The sequence below is a fragment of the Anarrhichthys ocellatus genome, unplaced genomic scaffold, assembly GCF_004355925.1.
Source record: "Anarrhichthys ocellatus isolate YVR2014 unplaced genomic scaffold, GSC_Weel_1.0 scaffold19, whole genome shotgun sequence".
NCBI classification, from domain to species: domain Eukaryota; kingdom Metazoa; phylum Chordata; class Actinopteri; order Perciformes; family Anarhichadidae; genus Anarrhichthys; species Anarrhichthys ocellatus.
Genome location: NW_022280049.1, coordinates 625,891 through 649,547, shown reverse-complemented (window position 1 = coordinate 649,547; position 23,657 = coordinate 625,891). Strand labels below are relative to the sequence as shown.

At 41.7% G+C, this 23,657-nt stretch overlaps 4 protein-coding genes across 6 annotated transcripts in view; 2 read left to right on the top strand and 2 right to left on the bottom strand.

The window, feature by feature from the left end:
• Positions 1-36: 36 nt before the first annotated feature.
• Positions 37-4,154, top strand: cd74a (CD74 molecule, major histocompatibility complex, class II invariant chain a). Of its 2 annotated transcripts, none has more exons than XM_031858196.1 (8): positions 37-259; positions 787-872; positions 1,034-1,087; positions 1,169-1,252; positions 1,349-1,427; positions 2,462-2,662; positions 2,766-2,819; positions 3,447-4,154. In XM_031858196.1, the coding sequence occupies exons 1-8, from the start codon at positions 52-54 to the stop codon at positions 3,452-3,454; spliced, it is 774 nt and encodes a 257-aa protein (XP_031714056.1). In that variant the 5' UTR covers positions 37-51; the 3' UTR covers positions 3,455-4,154. The 2 variants fall into 2 exon arrangements, with proteins under 2 accessions (XP_031714056.1, XP_031714055.1); XM_031858195.1 differs by having other exon boundaries at positions 1,166-1,252.
• A 7,581-nt stretch (positions 4,155-11,735) lies between these two features.
• LOC116389357 (probable UDP-sugar transporter protein SLC35A4) lies at positions 11,736-14,285 on the bottom strand. The gene has a single exon (XM_031857992.1). It carries the CDS (start codon positions 14,272-14,274, stop codon positions 13,297-13,299), a length of 978 nt encoding a protein of 325 aa, XP_031713852.1. The 5' UTR covers positions 14,275-14,285; the 3' UTR covers positions 11,736-13,296.
• Positions 14,286-14,638: 353 nt separating this feature from the next.
• Positions 14,639-16,022, bottom strand: LOC116389358 (SLC35A4 upstream open reading frame protein-like). The gene is made up of 3 exons (XM_031857993.1): positions 15,684-16,022; positions 15,212-15,310; positions 14,639-14,852 (listed from the first exon to the last, which is right to left on the bottom strand). Exons 1-3 carry the CDS (start codon positions 15,696-15,698, stop codon positions 14,655-14,657), a joined length of 312 nt encoding a protein of 103 aa, XP_031713853.1. The 5' UTR covers positions 15,699-16,022; the 3' UTR covers positions 14,639-14,654.
• A 161-nt stretch (positions 16,023-16,183) lies between these two features.
• Positions 16,184-23,657, top strand: part of hmgxb3 (HMG box domain containing 3) — a 13,787-nt gene continuing 6,313 nt past the window's right edge. The window contains exons 1-13 of one of the 2 annotated variants that reach the window (XM_031857675.1): positions 16,184-16,362; positions 16,908-17,070; positions 17,238-17,412; positions 18,153-18,659; positions 18,785-18,892; positions 19,000-19,134; positions 19,273-19,502; positions 21,158-21,267; positions 21,364-21,444; positions 21,650-21,723; positions 21,809-21,916; positions 22,033-22,173; positions 23,201-23,514. In XM_031857675.1, coding sequence (XP_031713535.1) covers positions 16,931-17,070; positions 17,238-17,412; positions 18,153-18,659; positions 18,785-18,892; positions 19,000-19,134; positions 19,273-19,502; positions 21,158-21,267; positions 21,364-21,444; positions 21,650-21,723; positions 21,809-21,916; positions 22,033-22,173; positions 23,201-23,514 — 2,123 coding nt within the window. In that variant the 5' untranslated portion in view covers positions 16,184-16,362; positions 16,908-16,930. Of the gene's footprint in view, positions 16,363-16,907; positions 17,071-17,237; positions 17,413-18,152; positions 18,660-18,784; positions 18,893-18,999; positions 19,135-19,272; positions 19,503-21,154; positions 21,268-21,363; positions 21,445-21,649; positions 21,724-21,808; positions 21,917-22,032; positions 22,174-23,200; positions 23,515-23,657 lie in introns of both variants that reach the window. The other variant, XM_031857674.1, reaches the window with a different exon arrangement.

Sequence of the window (23,657 nt, the reverse complement as noted above, 5' to 3'; positions counted from 1 at the left end):
AATAGTTTGGAATCTTTTGTAAAAATATGAATTTGGGTGTGTTTCATTTTCATGTTCTCCCCTCATAGTTTTCTATTTCTCTCCCTCAGAGGCTCCAACCGTCGTGCCTTTAAGGTGGCAGCACTGACAACCATTGCATGCCTGCTGCTGGCCAGCCAGGTCTTCACTGCCTACATGGTGTTTGGCCAGAAGCAGGAGATCCACTCGCTGCAGAGAAACTCAGAAAGATTGGGCAAACAGCTTGCCCGCTCATCCAAAGGTAAAAAGGAGGCATGAAAGTCCCAATGATCAGACTGGGTGGTCCGAGCAGGAATGTGTCACTAATGAGTAAATAGTCTTGGAGGAGGAGGAGGCCGGAGGAATAAGGAGGTGGATAAGGAAGTGAGGATTTGCTTTCAGGAACTTGATACGAAACCTGCACAGAGAAATGAACATTTGCTTTCAGCTGTGTGCTATACGCATGTTGATCTTATCGTTTCGAGCAGCGTCAGATAGAGTTACCATACTTAACAAGCATCCTTTAGAGGATTGATTTATCTTTTGCCTGCATTTTATTCAGTTTTCATTTTCTATTTATATGTTTTTAGTTGTTTTTAGTTATTTATGAATTTATTTATTCTGTGGCGCTGTAATGTTTAATGTTATTTTAGATCACTTCATTAGCTTTCACTAATAACAAAGAAATATTATCTCTCCAACGTTTCTTTTTTTGCAATAACATATTTTTGGGTTTTTTGTTTTTCTTTGTTCATTTATTAATTTGTTTGTTTGTTTGTTTGTTTACAGCTCCAATGAGGATGCAGATGCCCATGATGAGTCTTCCTCTGCTGATGGACTCGACTTTAGATGAGAACGCCAAGACACCCATGACTGTAGGTTTACACCTGCTTCCTATAAAGTACAATTCATTGAACTCGATCTAGGTGGCAACCGATTTATTGCACATATTGACCTGGATTATGTATAATGCATGAATATGTTTCGACATAAATTCAAACACACATTATCTGACTCCTTTCTTCCCTCCCATCAGAAACTGAAGGACAGTGTTGTCGGCTTGGAGACACAGCTGAAGGATCTCATGCAGGTATGTTGCTACTCGTGTGCTGTGCGTCCTCACGTTGCTGATGTTGTGTTGTCACTAAGCTCTCGTCATGTTTTGAAGCAGGACTCCCAGCTGCCGCAGTTCAACGAGACCTTCCTGGCCAACCTGCAGAGCATGAAGCAGCACGTGAATGAGAGCGAGTGGAAGGTAAAGCCTCTCACACATTTACATGAAGACTACTAAAACAAAAGACAGGCATGAATACATTAATTTGCATGAATTTATACATTTTGCACTCTGCAGAGCTTTGAGTCCTGGATGCGTTACTGGCTGATCTTCCAGATGGCCCAGCAGAATCCTCCAACCCCAACACCGGAATCAGGTTACTGCAACTTTCTCTCCTTTACATTTTAGTGTTTAGTTGATCTTCTTATCCAGACACATGCTGCGACAGTAGATGATGGGTTTTCCAGTCGGGAGTTTAAGGCCTGTTGCTGTAATATATCAATGTGGCAATTTTCATTTATTTGTTTATGTGTAAGGGACAAGTACAGAGAAACACTGACAGTTGCCCAAGTACTCTACATGTGTATATAGCTGAAGCTACTTTCCAACACCAGTCCTTTGATGGGCATTGATAGCAGAACATCTCCAGCATTGACACAAGTATAAATAATGACTAGTTTCTGTCATAGTTACAGTTAGTTATTATTTTGTGCTCAGTAGTTGACAATATATCAGTGGCTTGATTAAGATAACATTTACTATGATATTAGTAAATGTTTTGCCACTGTCACTGAGTTTCGAGGTGGAGAGGTTGTTATATCGTGCAAAGGGTAATGCGTGTTATTTCCTGCACTGCTCACGGTGAAACTTGAAGCAAAGATTTAGCCTTGCCTTCAAGGAATAGTTTGACAAAAGGCTTATTTGCTCTCTGAAAGAGAGTTACATGAGAAGATCAATACCACTCTTATATGTGTCTGTTGAATATGAAGTTGCAGCCTGTTAGCGTAGCATAAAAGCTGGAAACAGCTAGCCTGGCTGAGTCCAAAGATAACAAAATGCTCCTACTGTACCAGCACATCTAATGCTCACTTTGTCAACACATCGTTTAACAAAAACAGGGTTTTTGTTCAGATTAAATTGATGAGCTCTCGAGGTGCAGGTCGGTGTATTTTGTTACCTTCGGACACAGCCAGGCTAGCCGTCTCCCCCCTTTACCAGTGTTTGTGCTATGCTAAGCTAACCAGCTGCTGGCTGTAGCTTCATATTAAATGGATAGATAGGATGACGGTATCCATCTTCTAACTTTCGGCAGGAAAGCAAATACGTGCAATTCCTCCAAATCCCTGCTTTGCTGCAGTCACCAGTAATTATTAAAACTATTTAATGTCCTCTACTATTTCCATCCCTCAGCCTCTGTGATCAAGACCAAATGCCAGACGGAGGCAGCAACTGGAGTCAGCAAGGTCGGTGCCTACAAGCCCCAGTGTGACAAGCAGGGCCACTACAAGCCCATGCAGTGCTGGGCCCCCACCGGCTTCTGCTGGTGCGTGGACGCGACTGGCAAGCCCATCGAGGGCACCAGCATGCGCGCCCGCCCCGACTGTCAGAGAGGTAGAAGACACAGATTAAAGGACTTTTGATGCTACTGTCTGTAGCTTTTCATGCGAGGTTGTCATGAATGATGAACTTAATTGCCCCATTTTCTTTTTTTCAGTTCAACCTAGGATGGTTGCCCCCATGCTGATGCAGAAGACCCTCAGCGTTGATGGTGAGTTTCTCATATTAGGCTTTTTAGTGGATTCGTTTTTTTTTTTGCTATTGCCAGGATGCAAAAACTGGTACAATTATTGAAACCACTAACTCATCAACTCTATTGACCAGCTGTGCTAAACCACAAGCACATTGTCTGCTTTACACTAAGTCTGGAATTCTAAAACACACTTTTTGATATAACTACAGACGGTTATCTACATCAGACAAAACACAACCATTGAAATACCACACTCAGTCATCAATTACCTGCACCCAGAATACACCTGTAACCAATTAGATCACGTAGGAATCAGATCTTTAACACTATAAATAGGACTCTGGTGTGCACAACAAGAAAGGCCAAATTTGGGAGAGAGACTTTGAGGACTGTAACTGCAATATACTGTTTTGTGTTTACAGTACCAGACAGATCTTCAGTCAAAGTCAATAAATTAAACACATTGTATTTGTTTTGCAAGAAATGTAAGATATTCTGTGCTTATGTTTTTGGGGTGTTAAATCTTGACAAAGACGGCTTTAGTTTCAGAAATTGTTTTAGCAATTGCAAAAAACAGTTAAGATGTTTATTCACAAGCTTGTGTTACTACTCGTCATCTCATGTTATGTTCTTTTCTTTTTCCAGATGAGTGAAAACAAGTGAAGCAGAGGGTTTGCAGTTTCTTTTCATCAAGCTCTGCAGACATGAGAAAAAAGTTATTTTAAGCTGGATGCAGACCCGCCTACAGTTAATGTTTTAATTCCTGATCAGTTCGTGCACTTCCATGTAATTTCTAATTTTCACTATTTTGCTGGCTGCTTGAAATAAAATCAATATAGGGCTGTTACAGTGTATTGCTTTTAACATTTAATCTTTGTCTTTTATATATTTTGGAGGTGTTCTGGACATTTTAATCTTGATATTCACATAATCACACTTTTCTCACTGACCTCTAGCATGTCGACATGGAGGTAGTTCAGTTTTGAAGACATCGTCTGAGAAGTCTGCCTGCACGCTACAACAATGGAGGCAAATTAAAGTTTGCTTATGGTGCATACAGCATTGAAACATTACATTTAAAATATAACAGCCAGACTCTTTCCTGAAAAGGTGAAGTCTGGATTATTCAGAGTAACGGGGACACAGACTCTCAGGAGAGATTTTTATTAATGCTGTGAGCACCACAAATTAACCTCCGATAAATAAAACCAAAACTATCTGCATGGCTATATATGGGTTTAGTGAGAATATGTGCTTTGTAATTTTGGTGAACCTACTCTTTAAAAAGACTGAACGTATGAGATGGAGACTGAGGATGTTTGTGATAAGGTTCAATAAATTTTTCTGACCACACTATTTGCATTGTTATCTTATACCTGATAAGATTCACTGATACTGCTCACTTACCTCTTCCATCAGTTTCTAGTTTAGAGTTTGACTTCTTATTGACGCTGACACTGGACTCACTCAGTTTTAGACATTTGCTGTTCAAGAACTTAAAACATGTAGCAATTATCGATTTAATCATCCTTTGATTATCACTCTTTTGTACATGGTTTTACAACCATCACTTCTTTCCCCAACACAGCAGTCAAAACAACCAGTTCAAGCACTGTGACAAGCAATTGTATTTGTCATTAAATCATAAAATTACAAGACCACTGGTCCTACTAAAGGAGAGCCTGACGGGAGAGACGAAGAGGTGGGCAACACAAGGTGCACCAAAGAAAGATGGTAAAAGAATAATCACTACTACCAAAATACACCTCTCACCCACTGACTGGAATTAAAGACAGCTCGAGCTTATCAGTCACTACACAAACAACCAGTAACTAATATATATAGTCTGACCTTTTCATGGCATACATCAGCAGGAAATACATTTGTATGTAGTCATCAAATATAGTGACACGTTGGCAGACTGACTTACATTTATAGCATAAAGCCATGACTTAACGCGGGTACTATGAATTACCACAGTTGTATATTTGAGTGGGGTGGGCTGTGTTAAATCAGCTTTCCTAAGAAAAGTACAGATACTTCCTATCTGACTCCACATATGGCCCTTGAAAATCACAGTGTGCCTCTAACCCTAGAACTTGGTGTGTGCCTCAAACATGAGGTGAAAAAGAAGAGGCCTACCACACTTTGAGCTTGGCCTTTTCTTTCCCAAGCACCTCCCACTGACACACCTGTTCCTCCTTCCTCATCTGTCTTCCCTATAATTAACTGGATCACCTAAATTCCCCGTACTGTACAAAGCTAACAAGCTGGCCAGTTTAAATGAGGCAGTGCTTATCATCAAATCAATGCAATTAAATGAACAGGATCTGCTGGGCAAAGAACAGAACCATTGTGCTGTTGACATGCAAAAATTGCAATGGTATGATTAATTTGGGGGTATTTACTCCTGCTCTGAGGAAGTGCTGTGTGTCCTAGAACACAGGTCTTCCCTTTTTTATGAGATGTGAGGAAGAGGAGCTGAAGAAAATCAGAAGTCAAGTGAGAATAAAAGCACTGAACGCAGTCACCGGTTAGTGGTAAACACCTACAGATAAACTGACCAGAGGGTAAGTGCTTTTCTTGACTTGCTGAGTTTATGTTCTGTCAATGCATTTTTGAGGTCCAGTTGTAGATTATAGAGTTGTCCGGTTGGGTGGAGACCTTTTTTAGCAGCTTTTAATACTGCTTGAGATGTACGGCATCACTGACAAAACAGGGAGTTTGAAACAATTTTGCAATTGGAATCAAGAAAACGATATAGACCACATTTAGAAAAGAAAGTTATTCAAATAAAATGTTCTGTTACCTATAAAAACCTGTATATAGGCAGAGTTTATTTTGGTTACAGATGGTCGAATTTAACGCCTTTTATGATCTGTTAAATGTTACAAAGGTGCCTTACTATAAATAAAAAAGCATGTTAGGTAATATTTTAAAAATGTCTTTTTCAGGACTTGAGACTCTACTCTGGATCTTGACATTTTCAGGTGTCGCTGACAGTCCTCCTGCCTACGATGACACTGAATCAGAGACTGATTCTGTTCCTGCTGTTGGCACTCACTGTCACTTCAGAAGCGGCCCCTTCTCTTTGTGTACTGGATATGACTCGGTGTGTGTGCGACGTTATGGTTATCCGCAACCCACAAAGTCTGAATTGTGGGTTGCTTTGGAGCTGGAGCTGAGAGATGGCAAATTGGATGTAAGCGATATGGACACATTCCTGGGGCCAAATATTTTTCTGTTATTACGGGTAGAAAAACTAATTTTCAATAACGTCACAATCCCCTCTTCATTCATCAGTGCCGTGATCCCTCTTCTGTCATTCTCAAATTTGAACACAATTAACATAATTTCATCAACCCTGAAAGGTGTCCGGCATTTAGAGTATCCAGAGTTACCGAAAGCATCTCAAATAAAAATACTTCTCCTAGAAGACGTAAGAGTGGACCCCGTTCTCCTACAGCCCTCATTCCGGGGGCTCCATCGCTGGTTGTTTGGCTCCCTGAAATCTCTGGCCCTTGTTCGTTGCGGCCTGGTTGAGATCGACTGCAGCTGGGCTCAAACAGTAGAAAACCTGGCGCAGCTTGATCTGTCAGAGAACCCCATCTCTTTCACGAGCCTGCAGAATATCCCACATTGCTCCTCTCTTTCATTCAATCATCTGAAATCTCTTCATCTGAGACGCAACAACCTCGCCTCCCTCCAGTCTCTCTGCACGCTCCTGAGTCTCACCCCTGCCCTCACCGTACTTGATGTCAGCAGGAACAATTTCTCAATCGTCCACTATCCGCAATGCCCCCAGTTGAAGCCGCTCAGGATGCTCAATCTGTCCCACTCGGGGATCACAGAGATTCATTTGCTGAACTGTTCTTCTCTGGAAGAACTGGATCTAAGTTATAATTCTCTGGAGGTATTCAACAACCCTCCACTGACCCTGAAAAAGCTAAATTTGTCTCATAACCGCCTCATACATCTCCCCTGTCTGGGTAACCTGCCTCAGCTCCAGGAGCTGAAGGTGGACAGTAACCCATTTACCATCTTGATGAATGAGACATGTGTGGTCCAGAACAACACAGATGGTGTGTCTGTGGTGGACTTGCCTGAAGAGCTTCCAGTGGACCAGCAGGGGACTCAGACTATGAATTCCTCTCTTGAAACATGTGTGAAGCCGACCTGTGGGACACAACGCAACCACTCTCCTCTCTGCCTGTCACTCTTTATGGGTTTATTGTCATACCTTGTTTATTTTTGTTGATTGTTTGCAGAAAACATCTTTGTTTGGGTACCACTTTTAAAAAAAGGCATGAACGATTTAACTGATAGTCTATTAGCCAATAGTAAAGCTATTTACTAAAACGTAGTTATCAGTTATATGCCTTTAATGACAACAACGTTTGGGTTGCCAGGTTGTGAAAATCCCTAATAGACCAAAATCAATTAATTTATTACAGGTGCATAGGTTGCATTTCTATTGCCTCTCAACTGCCCTCAACACGTTAGCTCATAGCTAACAGGACAAACTAGGGCAAATGTGCCGACAGACACTAACGGTGTTTAACTGAGCGGGAAGCGCCCCGGAGGTTGGGCGCTACACTTCTGTGGTGATGCTGTAGGTCGGGACCATTGACCAAAGGGTCGGGCGGCATTACCAGCTGTAACAGCCATGTCAGAGCAACTATAACTGATCTATAAAGCATTAAAAATGATTAAACAATAAAAAACCTTTCATACCATTATTGGTCAATTTCAACCTATAACCACATTGTAAGGGTGCCATAGAAAGTGGCAACCTTGTGAATGATAAAATGGAAAATGAATACAGGATAAATCGGTTTCACACATTTTCTTTTAATCTCCCCATTGTTTGCAATATCTTTGTAAATCTAAGTGATTCAAAACAGATTCAATAAATCTGATAAATTCATACCTGTTACTAATACATGAGTCTGATCTCTTTCTGTTATTTCAAAAATACATTGTAAAAGTGTTTTACAGTAATTATTTCATAGTTTTTACTGCTCATACCCTCAGTTGTGCCGTATGTGTCCATCTTGGAGACTACACCCTGATCACCCAGACCAGTGAAAGTAGATTCTGGTTCATTAATATTTCAGTGCAGTGTAATGAAATCCAGGTGATCCAGGCTGTGCTACACATACGCATGGGATGGCCACTGTGAACATGAACGCACCTGTAAGTACCTTCTTTTATCAACCATGTTAGTGTGTAAAGATGGGAAAGACATTAGGGGAACTAAGACTGCTGTGTTTGATTTGATCAGTTTTGACCAATTTCCATGTTTCTCCAGTTGTGTGAGGGAGGAGAAACAGTGAGAGTGGGAGTAGTTCTGACTGCACTCCCGGGTAAAGCAAAGACAAAAAATGTAAAGTCTGTAAATTTGCTATGCTGTCGGAAATTTTTGTTTAAATGTTAGTTTTTTTGTGTTTGGGTAAAGACGATGTAGTTATCGGTGAGGAAGGACGTGGTTTGGACTACAAATCGGGAAAGGACAAGGTAAAACATTTGGATTTTCTTCAATCAACATTCAGCAATTTGCTTTCTGAAACCTCCGTGATGTTGTCTCACTGTTGTAATGTGTTTTTCAATCAGGAAGCAAAATCCTTCTCCTTTGACCAAGTTGTGACTGTTGACAACATACAGGTACAAAAGAGCTTCTGACCTCTGATTTAAATCAAAGTGACTGTGTTAGAGCTGTACTCCGCTAAGCCTCTTTATCACCAAACGTTTTGGAATGTCTGGAAACTAAAAGTCTGAATATAATTCTGCAGAGTTTCCACCCTGAGTTCCTGCAGCCTCTCACTGAGTCCGTATCAGGTGGTTTCAATGGAGCGCTGCTGATATGTGGAGCCTCCACAGAGAAGATTAGCGCTCTGATTGACCAAACTATCATCAAACAGGTGAAGCTTCAAACAAAACTACTCTCAATAATAGCAGATTTTATCCATCACTATTCATGTTACCCCTGACTCTGTCATAGGTCTTGGCAGATCTGTTTAGTCGTATGTTGTCACAAGGGAAAGAGGAGTTGTTCATCTCTGTGTCGTTCGTCCAGGTTTGTCCTTCTATTTAGTAGCATCGCCATAAATCATATTAGACACAATATGGTGCAGGATAACTTCTGATGTTTATCAATGTCAGTTTTACCCAGATGGCAATGCTGTGGATCTCCTGAGCCCCAATATACAGACTCTAAAACTTGTGGTACACCCCGTCCTTGGAAGGTGAGTGCAGCTGAAGACCGTCGATTTATCAAAACACAACAAACACATACGTACACACCACTTGTACATTTACCATAGTATGAAGTGTAAACCTATTGTCTATTTTCTCAGTCTTGTAGGAGGTTTATGTGAGGTGTGTGTGTGCTCAGCAGAAGAAGCCTATACTCTGTATGAAACATGCAGGGAGACCCTGAAGGCCGATGCAGGCTCCATTTCTAGCAGGTAAAGCGCAGTCCAAACCGACTCTGGCCATGTAATCAATTAACTGAATTACTTTGAATGGATTAATTACTGTGGGCGGTCTCAATAGAACTAAGTGTCTTACTGTCGCATTAGTGATTGGATTGTCACGGAGCAAATTTGTCTCTTGTGTTTTCTCATTAGGACGTTGTCATTCAAGTTCGAGTCCTGACCTTTATGAATGAATTGACTTGTTATTGTCACTACATGCTCACCGTGGTGCGTGTGCTTCCCTCAGATGTAGTTCCCTGTTCTCAGTGGCTGTTGAGTGGAAACTTCATCCAGAGGAGGGGGAGTCGGAGGTATGCCGCAGCAGACTGCATCTGTTCAGACTGGCAGGAGGAGCCAGCAGGACTGACCTTAGAGGGTTCGTCATGTACTCAATTACAGTCCAGCTATCTGTTACATGGCCAGAGGAACTGAAAATGATATGCTGATGTTCAGCTAAATGTTTAACACTATTCTGACTGATTGGAGGTTTTCCCTGTGAATTAAAGAGGTACAAGAAAGGGGCAAAGGATCTTATGGTGGAGGAGGAAATGCTTTTAGAAGCATTGGTTACAACCTATTAACCCTTTTTTTCCCAGTATGCCCGTCCGGGTGATGTGCATGCTGGCTCACTGTCACACCAGCTGACACATGATTAGAACAAAGCCAACGTTAATTTACGACAAGTCAAAATCTCTACAGTGAAAGATAAATATGAATCAAGTCAAATCAACAATGAAGACATTTGCTTCCCATGTAAACATTATTATCAAAATCATGCAAGATCTTCTGCCATGGAAAGACGTTATTTCAGCCAGATTTCATATTCACTGAATTACATTCATGTCCACTTTACTAGTCAATTAAATAAGCCTTGCAGCTTGATGGGTGATGATGATGATGGTGGTGAAAAAAGCTCAAGTAACACCTCAGAAAACTAAAAGGTGTGAGGTTGCACTGTGCACATTTAGCAAATGTTCCTGTTTGTATAAAACAGTATATTGATTTCTTGTACACTACCGGCATGAAACAGCATACTAACAAGTTTAGTATACACTGTATATAATTAGTATGTGATGTCAGGAAAAGGTAATAGTTTAATACTGATGTGGAAAACTTCTGGTCAATCTTCACTTTGATGAATGATAGAACACACTTCATGAGCCTCAGCTGTCCTTACTTGAATATAAGTTTATTACAACACAAACCTGATTAAGATCTTGGCACAGCATGTATAGCTGGACACAGTCAAACAAAACTTAAAGTAGCATTACTTTTGCTTAGATTTATAAAGCATGCCCTGCATCTCACATAATCACATACAATCACACCACCAGTGAGGAGGCTGAACAATGTGTATCAAGACTATTCATCATGGGAATCTGGAACATCTCCAAGGTCTTTATCTTCATCTCAACACCCAGAGCCTCCTCACATAAAGCATACCAGGTGTAAAGAACTCTGAGGCCTCGTAAAATACAGAACTATGACAACACGTCGAATCATTTTCTCCCACAAACATTTTCCAGAGTCAGCCCACTGGTGAGTGTTGTGGACCAAGCCCAATGTGAAGCCACAACAAGTGACAAGATCCTCCCTTTCCTCCTAAACGATGCCGTAACAGGAAACAGCAGGACGGCCCTCATCTACTGTATCAACCCTCAAGGTAAGTGGTCCTCTGAGCCCGGCCTCACCAACTTACCCAGAATCCTTTGAGCGTAGAAATAACTTTTCTTTATCCATCAGGTCTTCTAGATGACGAGACCCCCTCCGCTTTAGCTTTGGCCCAGAAAGCGAGACGTTTGGTGACCAAGGCCACTGTTTATCGCTGGTGTCCAAGAGCAACCGAGCAAAAGATCAGAGGTAACATCGTGGACCAAAGAAACGTGATGATGTCGCAGGGGGAAAGTGAAGTTCACAACACCCTCAGGCTAGCAGAACTGACCCAAAACCTGCAGGTTATTCATTTAATGAACCTATAAAGAAATACTGCTTTCTCAGCGTAATCTGTAGAGACTAAATGAGATCAAAGCTAAAATACATTCTGCCATCTTTCAAACAGATTGTGAAAAATCAGTCTTGGGAGAAGAGGAGAGGAGAGTCAAAGAAGATAAAAGGCAAAACACAGGTTCCTAAAGTCTTGAAAATTTCCACAAAGTTTAACAAAATGACAACAGATTGTGTGTGATCCCAACATTATGAAACGAGTACCATGTTGTGCATTGTTTTACAGAGTTGTCGGACTCCAGATAACAATTTGCAGAGCAGTGATCACAGAGAGGGTGCAGACACAACGAAATACTTGCAAGCCCAACTGAAACAGGAAATGGAAGAACATATCAGAGGTAATTTGCTGTGGTATGAAATATGTTTATATATATATATATATATATATATATATAGGGACAATATGATATTGAGTGTTTCTCATATCCACAGAGGGTAAAGGGGATGTAGAGAAAGTGCAGGAGAGAGTAGGAAGAATCCAGCAGCTGAGGGATGCTCTCAGAGAGGAGACACTCAAGAGTGGACCTGCTGCAGAGAAATCTGACCTCTGCCAACAAGTAATGCTCTCTATCAATTAAATATGATATTGTTTGCCTGAATATGTGATTGGGTAATGTGTTTACAAGGCTTTGTGGACACCCCATTAAACAGATTAACAAGATTTATGTGTGTGACAGTGGGTTGTGCCCACACTCAGACATTTATTTTGCCAATTTAAGTCTCAGTTGGAATACAGCAAAGCACAGGAACAGAGGAGGCAACTTAAGGAGGACCACTGGAGATTAATTCAGGAGGAGGTGCAGAAGATGGAGAGAGACTTGGCACAGGAAGAGCTACCGGTGAGATAATGAGATACACTGTTCATTATTCAGTTTGTGATCTATCTCAGCTGAGGATGCTGAGTCAGTTTGAATTAATTCAAGGCTGGATTTATGGTGGGCAGTGGAAACTACTGCATGTGCAACTTGATTCTGTTATTCCCTTGCATTTTTTTTTATTTTTATGGGTTCATCCATTCCTCTGCTAGACAGAAGGCCCCCAGAGAGACCTGCTCGTGCTGACCACAGAGAGGCGGGTCCTGGTGCTACAGATAGAGGCCCTGCGCGCTGAGGCCCAGCAGGCTGAGAGAAACCTGCAGGATCAATATCATCACCACCAAACAGAGCTGCATTGTCTAAGAGACGAGAGCCTGCAGGTTGGAGTTTGTCAATGAGAGATTCACCTTTTTCCATTTAATTCATTTTTTACTAGTTTTATAGTCTCCTTCACCAACAGGCGGATAGATAATTCATTGTCTACGTTACATGTTTTACTGCAGGTGTTCAGAGTGTTTCGTCAGGTAAGTGAGGAGCAGAGGAGGATGTCAGAGGGCAGATACAGAAGTGTGTTGCTGGAAGCTGTGCAGGATGCCGTCTACCTCTCTGCCCAGAACCAGGAGCTGCAGGCGGACAACAAACAACTCCGTAAAGGTCAGCATATGTTCCTTAACCTCTGGCTGTTATGTTGGAGATAGAACTTCCCCTAACCTCTAAAAAGGTAAAATGTTGCAGATATGATTTTCTCTTTTACAGCATTGGGAGAGTTAAGGGATACTCTAGCTGTGCGAGGTGATCCTACGGCTGAACTGTTATCCCAACAACATTGAATGTATGACTGAAAGACGTTTCTCGATCAGTGTGCTTAATGCACATCATTGGAAATAAAACTGGTTTTGACAGTTTATTAGTTATCATGAACACACTTTGACATTGTTCTTGAAATACAAAAATCAAAAGTACACTAGCAGCCCTCTTCAGCAATTCTTAACTGAAGATATAATAAAATTGTGAATTAAATAAAAAAAAGTTAATTGTCAAAGTAGTTTTCAGCTGACAAATGTTCACACATGATATGGTCTGTTGTTACACATGGAAATATGCGTTGGATTCTGGATGTCAGAAGGCAGATAGATATAAGGCAGAAAACAAATGTACAGACTGTAATGAGTTGACTGGGCCTTGTGGTTCAGTTATTAACTATCTGTAGTACATGAAAGCTGCCAGTCCAATCATTGAAATGGGTAGGAGGAAAAAAGGTGTGAGCTGCAGCCCCAAGATGGCCCAAGACAACAGAGCGTTCACCAGCATGGAGCAGGAAATGACAAACAGTCTGGTGATCCCGCTGCCGTGCTTGAGCACCACAGACATCAGAAGTCCATTAGCTGCCTGCCCTGCTATAATGACCCAAACCACCCCCGAGTATCCCTCCAGAAAGCTCTTTTCAGCTGCTGCAAAGGAGAAGGAGGATAGCCCATTGATAGCCACACCAAACACATAGAGGTAGAGATTCTGCAAGCTGAGGGGCAGCTTCTGGCTCTTCAGCACCCTCTCTGTGTAAACTGCTGCAAGCCCTGAAACACAGCAGTACACCAGCACAAGGAAAAGCCCCCAAGCTGTGATATGAAGGCTGAGACCTTCCTCAGCGTCGGCCCTCTCGGGGTCCCCTAGATCCAGGCTGCTGTAGCTGTGACACACCCCTGCACCCACGAGGAGCCCCACAGCCAGCCACTGAGAAGGCCTGAGCCTCTTGCCCAGGCAGAGGGAGTACAACAGGGCGGTGGAGGCAATTTTCAGGTTAGAGAGGACTTGGTATGAGCTTGGGTCCATGTAGGCCTGCATGAGAACCACCAGGTTGTTGTTTAGGGCGTAGAGCATCGCAGGGACTGCATAGGGGGCCACACGGACTAGAGGTGGAACAGCATGTAAGGCGGATGTACCCCCGGTTGAAACGAGAGTCGCCAGAGAAATCAGGAGTTTGGATAACTCAATCATTACCACACATGACGAGGGGTTGAAAGGGACTTGACCGTCTACCTTGGTGAGAGAAATGAGCGGTGCATGAGAGCCATAGATGAGGACCATCAGCCCAAAGAGGACACCCCACAGAGTCCTTTTCACCCACCGTCTCCTAATCCTTGCTGGGGAACCGGGTCCCACATTCTGGATCACAATCATCCTCAATGAAAATAAACAATTTCTCCCATTATTTTTTGTATTAAATGAGCCTCAACCATTTAAATATCTACTTTAAAATACTTGTGCATTATTCTCTTAACATTAAAACCTCAAAAGTCTTCCATTCTGTGTAAACATCACACAGACACAAGCGGAAATGAAGCAGCAGTATTTAACTGAAACCAGAACAAAAATAATAATCAGCAAATAAAAAACATCAGGCTTTTACTTTGAAATTCCAGTTGTATCATTATATCCATAGTCCAGTCAAGGCCGAAATCTTGAAGGCTGATCGTCACAAGCCACCGACAAAGACAGCTGCTGCAACACTATTTCTCTCTTGTGCCTTTTATGTCAATGACAAGAATAGTCAGCCCGGATTATTTTGGTCCTTTTCTAATGCTGTTCATATATTCTTTCACGGTCCTTTCAATGTTGGGCACTTGATAGTTCTGTGCCGAGTAAATGCCAGCGATCGTTCCCAGCAGCACTCCCAGGAAGGCAGAGGAGCGTAGCTTGGCCACCACATAGCCGGCCAGAAAGCCCTTCAGAAACGGAGATCCCAACACCGAGCTTCCCTTCAACATTAAGAGAATGACAGAGGCATTTTAAGCACAGTCCCAGCACAGAAACAGGACAAACAGATGGGTGAATAAACATTGAACATATTTAGCAGATCAAAACATCCTATTGTCAACAATGGAACAACGCAAAATAATCATAGGGACAAATAAACTCCATCACCTTCAGTGTGGGGAAATGCATTTTAATTTCAAAAATAAAAAAAGGTAAATAAAGGGCAAATATTGCTTGTGCTTATTTACATTTGGTAAAGGTTGGTAGACGAGGGCAAACCCCTTTTCACAACAGCTGAAAACTATTTAAACTTCATTCACCACTGGCGTGGTAATAATCAGGGGCACCTTGAACAACTTACCTGAGGAATTCCTACAGACACCTCGCTCTCTACTCGTCTCTGGATCTCCTCCAACTGATTCTTGAGTCGTGTCAGGTCTTTTAACTGTTTCAGAGGATCCTATAATAAAAGCAATAACTCACATTTTAATTACGAAACAGCGCATCAAATTCCAACGTTAATGTAACTGAGGATAGCTAGCGTCACTGTGCATCATAGCCTAAAGTTACTGACACAATCTACCGCGAGGAGCTTCTGTAAGAAAACGGCACATTCTCTCGAAGTTTGCTGGTTAGCTAATTGCAACACAACTTAACCGGCTCAATGCTCGATTAAGTTTAATTAGAAGCGATCATCGCCGGGGTAACTATTTTTTTTAAGCCAATTGCTGCTGAGAGGACCCGTTTTTCGTCCTCTTCTATCAGTTACTGTCATCTGACGAAACATGAAGTTAAAACATTTAAAAAACAGAACACAGCAACTCACTACTCACCTTGTCACCCGCCATTTTTGCTCAGCAGGATGATCGGTGTTCGACTCTTAAGCCTGGGACACTTATTTTTGCTGAAGCTCGATTAACTTGACCTGGGTTATTGCGTCAGTGTGCCCGCAGTTTTGTTTTATAGGATAAAATAAGAAATGTATTTATCCCTCCTCTGTGACTTGTTGCTTTTATTTTGCAGTTTAAAATATCTGTTTAATTTTCCACACTGACACTAATCATTTTAGTGGCATACCATAATATACCCTGGATTAGTGGGTTGTACCCGATACCAACATGTTGAAGTAACTTCATGTAAGCTGTTTTTGGATAACAGCTAATGTCAGCTAATGTAATATAAAACAGGTGAGGGGGGGAAATAAATAGCATCAATAACGCCTCTGGATGCACGCGATGCGTTACTTTCACGTGTCAAATACGTCTTCCGTGATTGGCCCGTACTTATTTATTCCGGCATTTGATTGGTTGAAGATCATGGCAACACACCGCCATGTTTTTACAAGTCGACGAGAATGGAGGCTACTTTACAGACATTTATGCATCGCAACTCCTGATTTAATATGAAGTATAGGCGAATTCCAGCATTACTTACCGTCGGCACAATGCCTGACTTTGTCGGCGACTTCTAACGGTTGTTCAGAGCAGTTTGTAGAGCTTCGGGTCATCGTAGGTAAGGCTTCAATAAGAAGGCATTTCATTGGATAACTCACGGACTGTGCAGGCAGTATAAGCACACGCTATTAAACCTACTTTTGAAGCAGGGAAGGACCAGTGAATTGAACATGTTTGTCTCCCAAGAGCCCTATGCATGACAAGTTTCCATGATATTTAAGTTTGACTCAGACACTTTTGTGCTATATTCTCTGTGCATGAAGTTACAGCCCGTAGTCAAATTACCCTTCTTTCTGTGGCTTTTATTCGACCATGTGTCTCTGTTAGCTTCTTATCGGCTGAAATATAGCTACCCACTGAGCTATGATCAACTTCAGAAATCCAGTTCTGTCATTAATGTTTAGAATTAATGCTGCTCAATTATATGCCTGCTGTATGGTCTACAAATTAAGGGGTTAAAAGCATATTATGCAAAAGCAATATATATTTAATAAACCCATCTTTTGCTAAAATTGATGCAGTCTGACACAACATCCCTGCAATAAACTACTTTCGCGAAGGCTCAAACATAAACAACCAACTAATCTCATACTATTTTTCAAGTTTGCCCGAGATCTTTGGAGATCATGGAGAAAGTGGAGGTGTTTGAGGTTGTGAAAGTGACTGAGGAGGTGGAGAGCTACTACAGTCAAATGGAGGTCCCTATTCCAAAAAAGAGGAAGAGCAAAGCTCAAGAAGACAGTGTTGAGAAACCTAAGAAGCCTAGGTAATGTACATAGTCCAAAGGACTGTCACACACAGCTGCTACAATATCATGATGCAAATTATGGCCTTTTCTTAGAAAGGGATCGGGTCTCTAAAGATAAAATGTCTCAGCCACTGTCATGTACTGATTGAAGATGTGGAATGTCTCTGTCTGTATTTCTGTCTTAGGTCTGCCTACCTGCTATACTACTTTGATGTTCATCAGATTATGCAAAAGGAAATCCCGAATCTACCACAGTCAGAGATCAACAAGAGAATCAGCGAGAGCTGGAAAAGGCTCAGCGTAGCTGAGAAAGGCTACTATCTGGAGAAGGCCAAGTCGGAGAAAGAGGGCACCGACACTGTAAGCTGCAAACTTGTTTTACATAAACAACCCAGTGCATGTGAGCACCCATGGAGGCTTTTAATAAAACCTCCTCATGTTAATAACATCAGAATAAACCTGCCTGTTGCCTGTTAAAAGGTTTGTTTTGATATCTTTCAATGGTCAGAAACTCTTTACTGTTTTTTTGCAGTAAAATGATGTTTCCTAGGTTCCAAGAGATACTCAATCAAGGTGATGCCAAGTAAAATGCAACACATTTTAAACAATTTAATGATCGTTAATCACCTAAATGATCAAAAAGTGCAAAACAATTTGCTCGAGGATAAACTGAACATACGATGATAGACAAGTCATTCTGATACCTGCAGGGATAATAATGAATATTCTGTTGCATCAGTACAACCTGCAGCTGTAAATTCATGATAGTGACAAGCTAAGCCAATCTTTATGAAAATGTTTTCCAACAATGGAGTGCTTGATTTTGTATTGGCTCTTGAGGATATCAGAGTCCTTCTGTATGATTATGCGCTGCGCAGCACTCATGTAGTCAATTGGCTTGATTTCATTCGTAATGAATACATTTGGCTCATGTAACTGCAGATGAAGTCAGGAAGAAGTGACCCATTAACATCAAGAACCATAGCGCAGATAAACTGTTGTCTCAACAGTGGCCTAACTCACTGGTGTCTAGTATAATGTCAATGTGATGGATCTATGAAAAGCTAAGAACAATATTCTCGATTGTGCTTCTTCCTCAGTCGTCTCTCAACCCCTCCAAAGACCTGCCAGGCTTCCGCAAAATCCTCCCCAGAGCCAGTTACTTTCTCTTGTCCAAAGGCTCCTCAAATCAGCAGCTGGGAGGCTCACAGTCAGAGGTGAGCTTGGAGACTCTGGACTCTCCAGTGGAGGGAGGCCTGCCTTCCGTCTCTCTCCCCCAAGAGCCCCAGTTCACACCTCTTGAGTTGGACAGCGAGGCGGAGCTTTCTGAGCAGCCCATTGATGTCGACGACATAGCAGAGGAAACAGAAGTGGCGTCTAATCCCACAGACCCTCAAGGCATCCCTCGCTGCTCATCCTCCTCTGTCTCATGCAAAGCCCCGTCCTCTCCAGACGCCCACGTCTCACAGGGCTCTGGTGGCCTTACAGCAAATGGGGTCCCTCTGAAAGGAAAGGAGACCAGAGTTACTGGTAGTGGTTATGGTGGGGCGATGGTGCAGCAGATACAGGGGGAAACGACACATGTGGTTTCCATCGTACCCACACAGGTGAGACCCAAATGTCTTTCTACCACTTAGCAGAATGAGCTCAAATTATTCAAGAATTATTGACCATTTTAATCTCATAAAGCTGTTTTAACTAATGCAGTGGAGTGATTTATCCATCCCTCCAGAACCTGCTGGGGCCCAAGTCTTTGCCAGGTGCCAGCTCTGTGGGCCCAGTGATGATGGTCTCTGTAGGAGCCAGCACAGAACAAAGTGCCAAACCTTCCTATAAAATGGTAAGTACCCACATTATTCACTTTATGACTTTATGTCAGAACTGAAATTGGCAAGCATAGAGTCTACACACAGAAACGAACCTCCATGATTTGCTCTTTTTTTGCAGTCTGTTAAGACATACACCCGAAGAGGTCGAGGGAGGTGTCTAAACCCTGGATGTTTGTTTGTGTATGTCACCCGCCACAAGCCACCAAAGTGTCCTGAATGTGGGAGCCACTTGGGTGGAAAATGGATACCTGCTGTAAGTATCAAACAATATCTGCACCGACAGTTTGGGATGCTCAAACTTATACGAACATCTAAGAGTTGCACAAAGATTCAGCCTGCAGCTTTTACCTGCGGCTCAAGTCCGTTAACTTTGTCTGCATGTTTATGTTAGGCGAAGAAGACTCAAGAGAAAGAACCTGCGCCCAAGCAATTGCCCCAGAAAGCTGAAACCAAGACTAATGAAAGCTGCCAAGCCACACCTCCCCTGGCAGATGTCCATGAAACAAACGCTGCTGGGAGCAAAAAAGTAGGGCAAGTTCAACAGCGCTCCAGAAAGCAGCATGCAGTTCCAGCTGCTAAGCCACCAGAGGGCAGCAGCACCAAGGAGCAGGAAAAAACAAAGTAAGCGCCCATGACATTTTAAAGCCAGTTTTTTTTAATCGTGTTCCGTTTGCCACATGGATCCCGACAGCATGTTGACCATGTGGACTGTGACAGTTGTGTGAAAACTGCTGTATTTGCAGATTAGTGTAAATATTTACATTACTTGATATACGTGTCATGAATAGTTTTTAATTGTTTTTTTCAATGCTGAGCTGTATAAAAGTGTGGGAAGCCTTCAGTTAACCCGAAAATATGGATGGAATTCATTTATAACGAGACCTGTTTGTGTTGTTATTGCAGCTGTTTTTTTTACTTCGTTTTTATTGAGAGTATTTGAAAAAAGCATTTTGTTTTTGCACCATAGGTCTTTCTCAAAATTACTCTTTCATATATTGTTGCAAATATACAAGCACAGCTGATATGACTGAAATCTGCTTTGTTGCAGCATTAAAGAACATAGAAATCCTTCATAATTTCAATAAAGTCTTCTAATCGGCGGTTTAGACTGAAACCATTCTTCTGTGATAGTTCTCTTACTTGTAGTCAAAAGTATTTTAAACAAATATTTCTGTCTTACTAAAGTTTATTGCAGCTGTTTTGATGATTGTGTGCATCATGTGACAGTCAGGTATAAAAAATATTGCTATATGCTATAAAAATATTTTTCTCAAAAATTCCACACAATGACTGATGCATATGTTCAGGACAAAAATTGGTAATATCACAATATTTGAGGTGCTACAAACCTATCTTTCTCAATAATTCCATACAATGACTGATGTATATGTAATCAAGGCATCGTTGACTTAATAATTGTTAATAGTTGTTTAAAACATTTAATAATAACAATAAATAACCACAAAGAAATAAGAATACAATTGAAGGTACTGCAGGGGGTCCGCGAAATATTTGGTTGATTAGACAATTTTTTATTTTATTTTATTTTTTCCAAACATGAATGTGTCCATTATTTTAATAGTTCAGTACTGTATGCAAGATAACAGGTATGTTTATGCATGGCAGTGGCACTAATAGGCCATCACTCTTTCGTTTCCACATTTATGTTTAAAATGAAAACGTCACTTTAAATAGCTTGTATGCATGATTATCATGCAATTGACAAAGAATGTTGATATTGGCATTGGTATTAGCTGACAAGGTATGTTTCTAAATGGCAGTGGCACGGCCACCCTACTCACTGTACATTGCACATGTTTAAAATAAAAACATGAATATATGAACCTGTGTATTATTTGAATAGCTTAGTATTGAATGCACAATAAAGAGGTGTGTTTATATATGGCACTAGGCCCAGTTTAAAATAAAACACAATTTTATGCAATATATATAGTCGGGGGTCCCTGCTCCATCTCTCTATCAGTTTGGGGGTCCTTGGCCTGAAAAATGTTGAAGACCCCTGCTGTAGACTAATAGTCCTAATCGTCTTATTATTGCCATTTGATGACAATTGCTGATATACTGTAAGCCTAAATAAGTCTATTTATTATTTTGAACAAAGGTTAAATGTTATTTTACAAGTTTCAAAAAGTGCCCCCAATTCTTTTTAAATGCTCCTGGATTTCAGTCAGTGGGGGCAAAAATTGCCCCCTAAAAAATATGTAAATTTCCTACCCTGATCTCACTTGATGTACTTTCCTGCTGTCATTGAGTAGACGGATGAAAGTCTGTCTTCAGAGCACGACGGTCCACGGTCAAGACCGAAGCAATGCTACACTTCAAAAGAGGCCCGTGAGACCCATCCTTCCTGCCTACTACAACACAGGTACGTTAAAACATACAGCACACAGGCAACATCGTTCTCAGTGTTGAATTCAGCTGTTATCATGTGGATTTACATATTGGCTGTTTGTGTTTCCAGGCCGTGCTATGTTCCAGATCATAACTGTCCCACCTGATAAAATAAAGTTTCAGAGCGCAAGCGACAATAATTCATCCACTGGTACTGTGCATCATTTGATTTTATTTGTATTATACTTTATTCAATGTAATCTTTCAGTTTGTAGTTTGGATACGGTTTTATTGTATGTTCAGTCAGTGCTTGTTATTGGCATAATGTACTGTATTATACAGAGAGGAAGTGATATATGTGCCTGCACTTTCTGAGGTCACAGCTCTTAACTGATGTGGTCGTTGTCTAACCACAGTGCCGAGAGAGAGTTTGTCAGGTCTCAAACCCAGCACTTTAAAGCAGCTCGGCCAGACGGTCCCGACAAAGCAGGTTAGCGCGCACACACACACACAAATACAGACAGCAAAGATTCAGATTTGGTCCAATATTGACTTTTTCTGTCTGTCTTTCGTAGGACTCTTCGGTCCCCGCAGGTGGAAGCCAGCCCATGTCTTCATTGGTTGATAAGGGAGTGAATATCCTGTCATTCGTGCCTTTCAAACAACACACCGTTTCCAGCTTTGTCAGTATACTACTATTCTCGTTACACTAAATGTTCCTTTCTAATACATTTTTGTTTCTGGATATCCCCTCTTATCTTGATTTTCGGGTAATTCTTCCTCTTCTTTGTTCTTTTAGGATTTGGGACTGTCGACAGCTCGAGGAAGGGGTCGATGTAAGAACCCGTCCTGTGACTATATGTACAAGAACAGACACAAACCTGCAGTGTGCCCTAAATGTGGCTGTGAGCTGACTCAGAGGAACGCCAAGGGAACAAAGGTGAAAGCTGACTTCCTTCAGATGGTCCAGAAGTGTATGATTAGTTTCCAGCCGTATCTCTTGCCCTTGACGCTCTTTATGAGTCTCAGAACAACCTTGGATCCCTGAGCACCTCCTAGCATCAATAAATCTCCACTTAAGGCTGTAAAAGGGCTTAGAACATTATGATAGAGCCATATGATGGCCATTGCTCACTATGTCTCATAAGATGTTGCAGCAATTTATGGGTGAATACCATTTGTTACACAGATTTGGTGCTACATTTAACAATGCTTTACCACTTGAGAATTCATTGAAGATGATGAAAAAATCCCCCCAAAACACCAGATGAATTCACCAAGACCTTGAGGAACACCATAGAAACATCCATGCTGTAACTTGGTCTCCAAAAGTTTTGACATTTGGAGATTCCTGCAGGAATTGCAGTTTTCACTAACTAGACAGGAGCAGTTCTGCTCTGGTAACTGCTCAGAAACGCTCTTATTGTCAATATACTGAGGAAAGCCGTACATCTGATGAATGCCCATGGTCTGTTGTGGTTGTAAAGTTTCATGAAGCTGTGATCCGAGAGCTCACAACAGGTCATTTCACATAGTGACGTCAAGTTTTAAAAAATGGTCTCACTATGTGAAATGGCTACGATGGGCACTAACATCTTCACACATGAATGCAATAATGTCCCCAGTATGCAGAAATATTCAAATATACCGTTTTTAGAACAGGCAAAATTACACATTTATACTGCATGTGAATAACTGCAGTCTGGGATTATCATGAAGTGGGTGCCATAGAATCCATTTTCATTCACATGTTTAGAGATGAGAGGTTAAGGGCCCCCCGTGTTAATTGCAATACCAGTTTTTACTCGTCAACATTTAGCTTAACTTTGGAGCGTTATTCAGCCTCCTTACCAGTATCTTCTCTCTAGCTTTAAGACTGAGCCCACTAAAGCCTCTTAAAGACAGTAACGTCGGCCATCCCGCGGGTGTCAGAGGGTTAATGGTGATTTATTTTTTCCTCTTCTCAGTCTGAGACTCTGCTCGATCCGTACCAGACCCTGAGTCCTGCTCAGAAGGACATCCAGCGCCAAAATACCCTGCAGTTACTGCACCGTTCCCTGCAGATTCCTGAGAGCGAGGCTGAGCTTCAGGAAACCTTGAACCTCATCCAGGAGCTCAACAGTCTCCAGATTGTCTTGGTTCAACCATGTGGACAGGAGCACGAGGACAGCTTGGAGACGGAGACAGAGACGCTGGTAGAGTCTGGGTGGCCTCAGTTCTATGAGTCAGCAGCAACTCACTGTGGCTTGTGTAACTATCCTCTCTTCAAAGGAGGTCAGAGGTGAGAAGATGGGTCTCTGTATTCTAACCATCCTGCCTCTGACTTTTGTCGGCCCATACCAACATGCTGTGTTGACGTTTTCCCTAATGTATCCTCGTGTGTGTGTGTGTGTGTGTGTGTGTGTGTGTGTGTGTGTGTGTGTG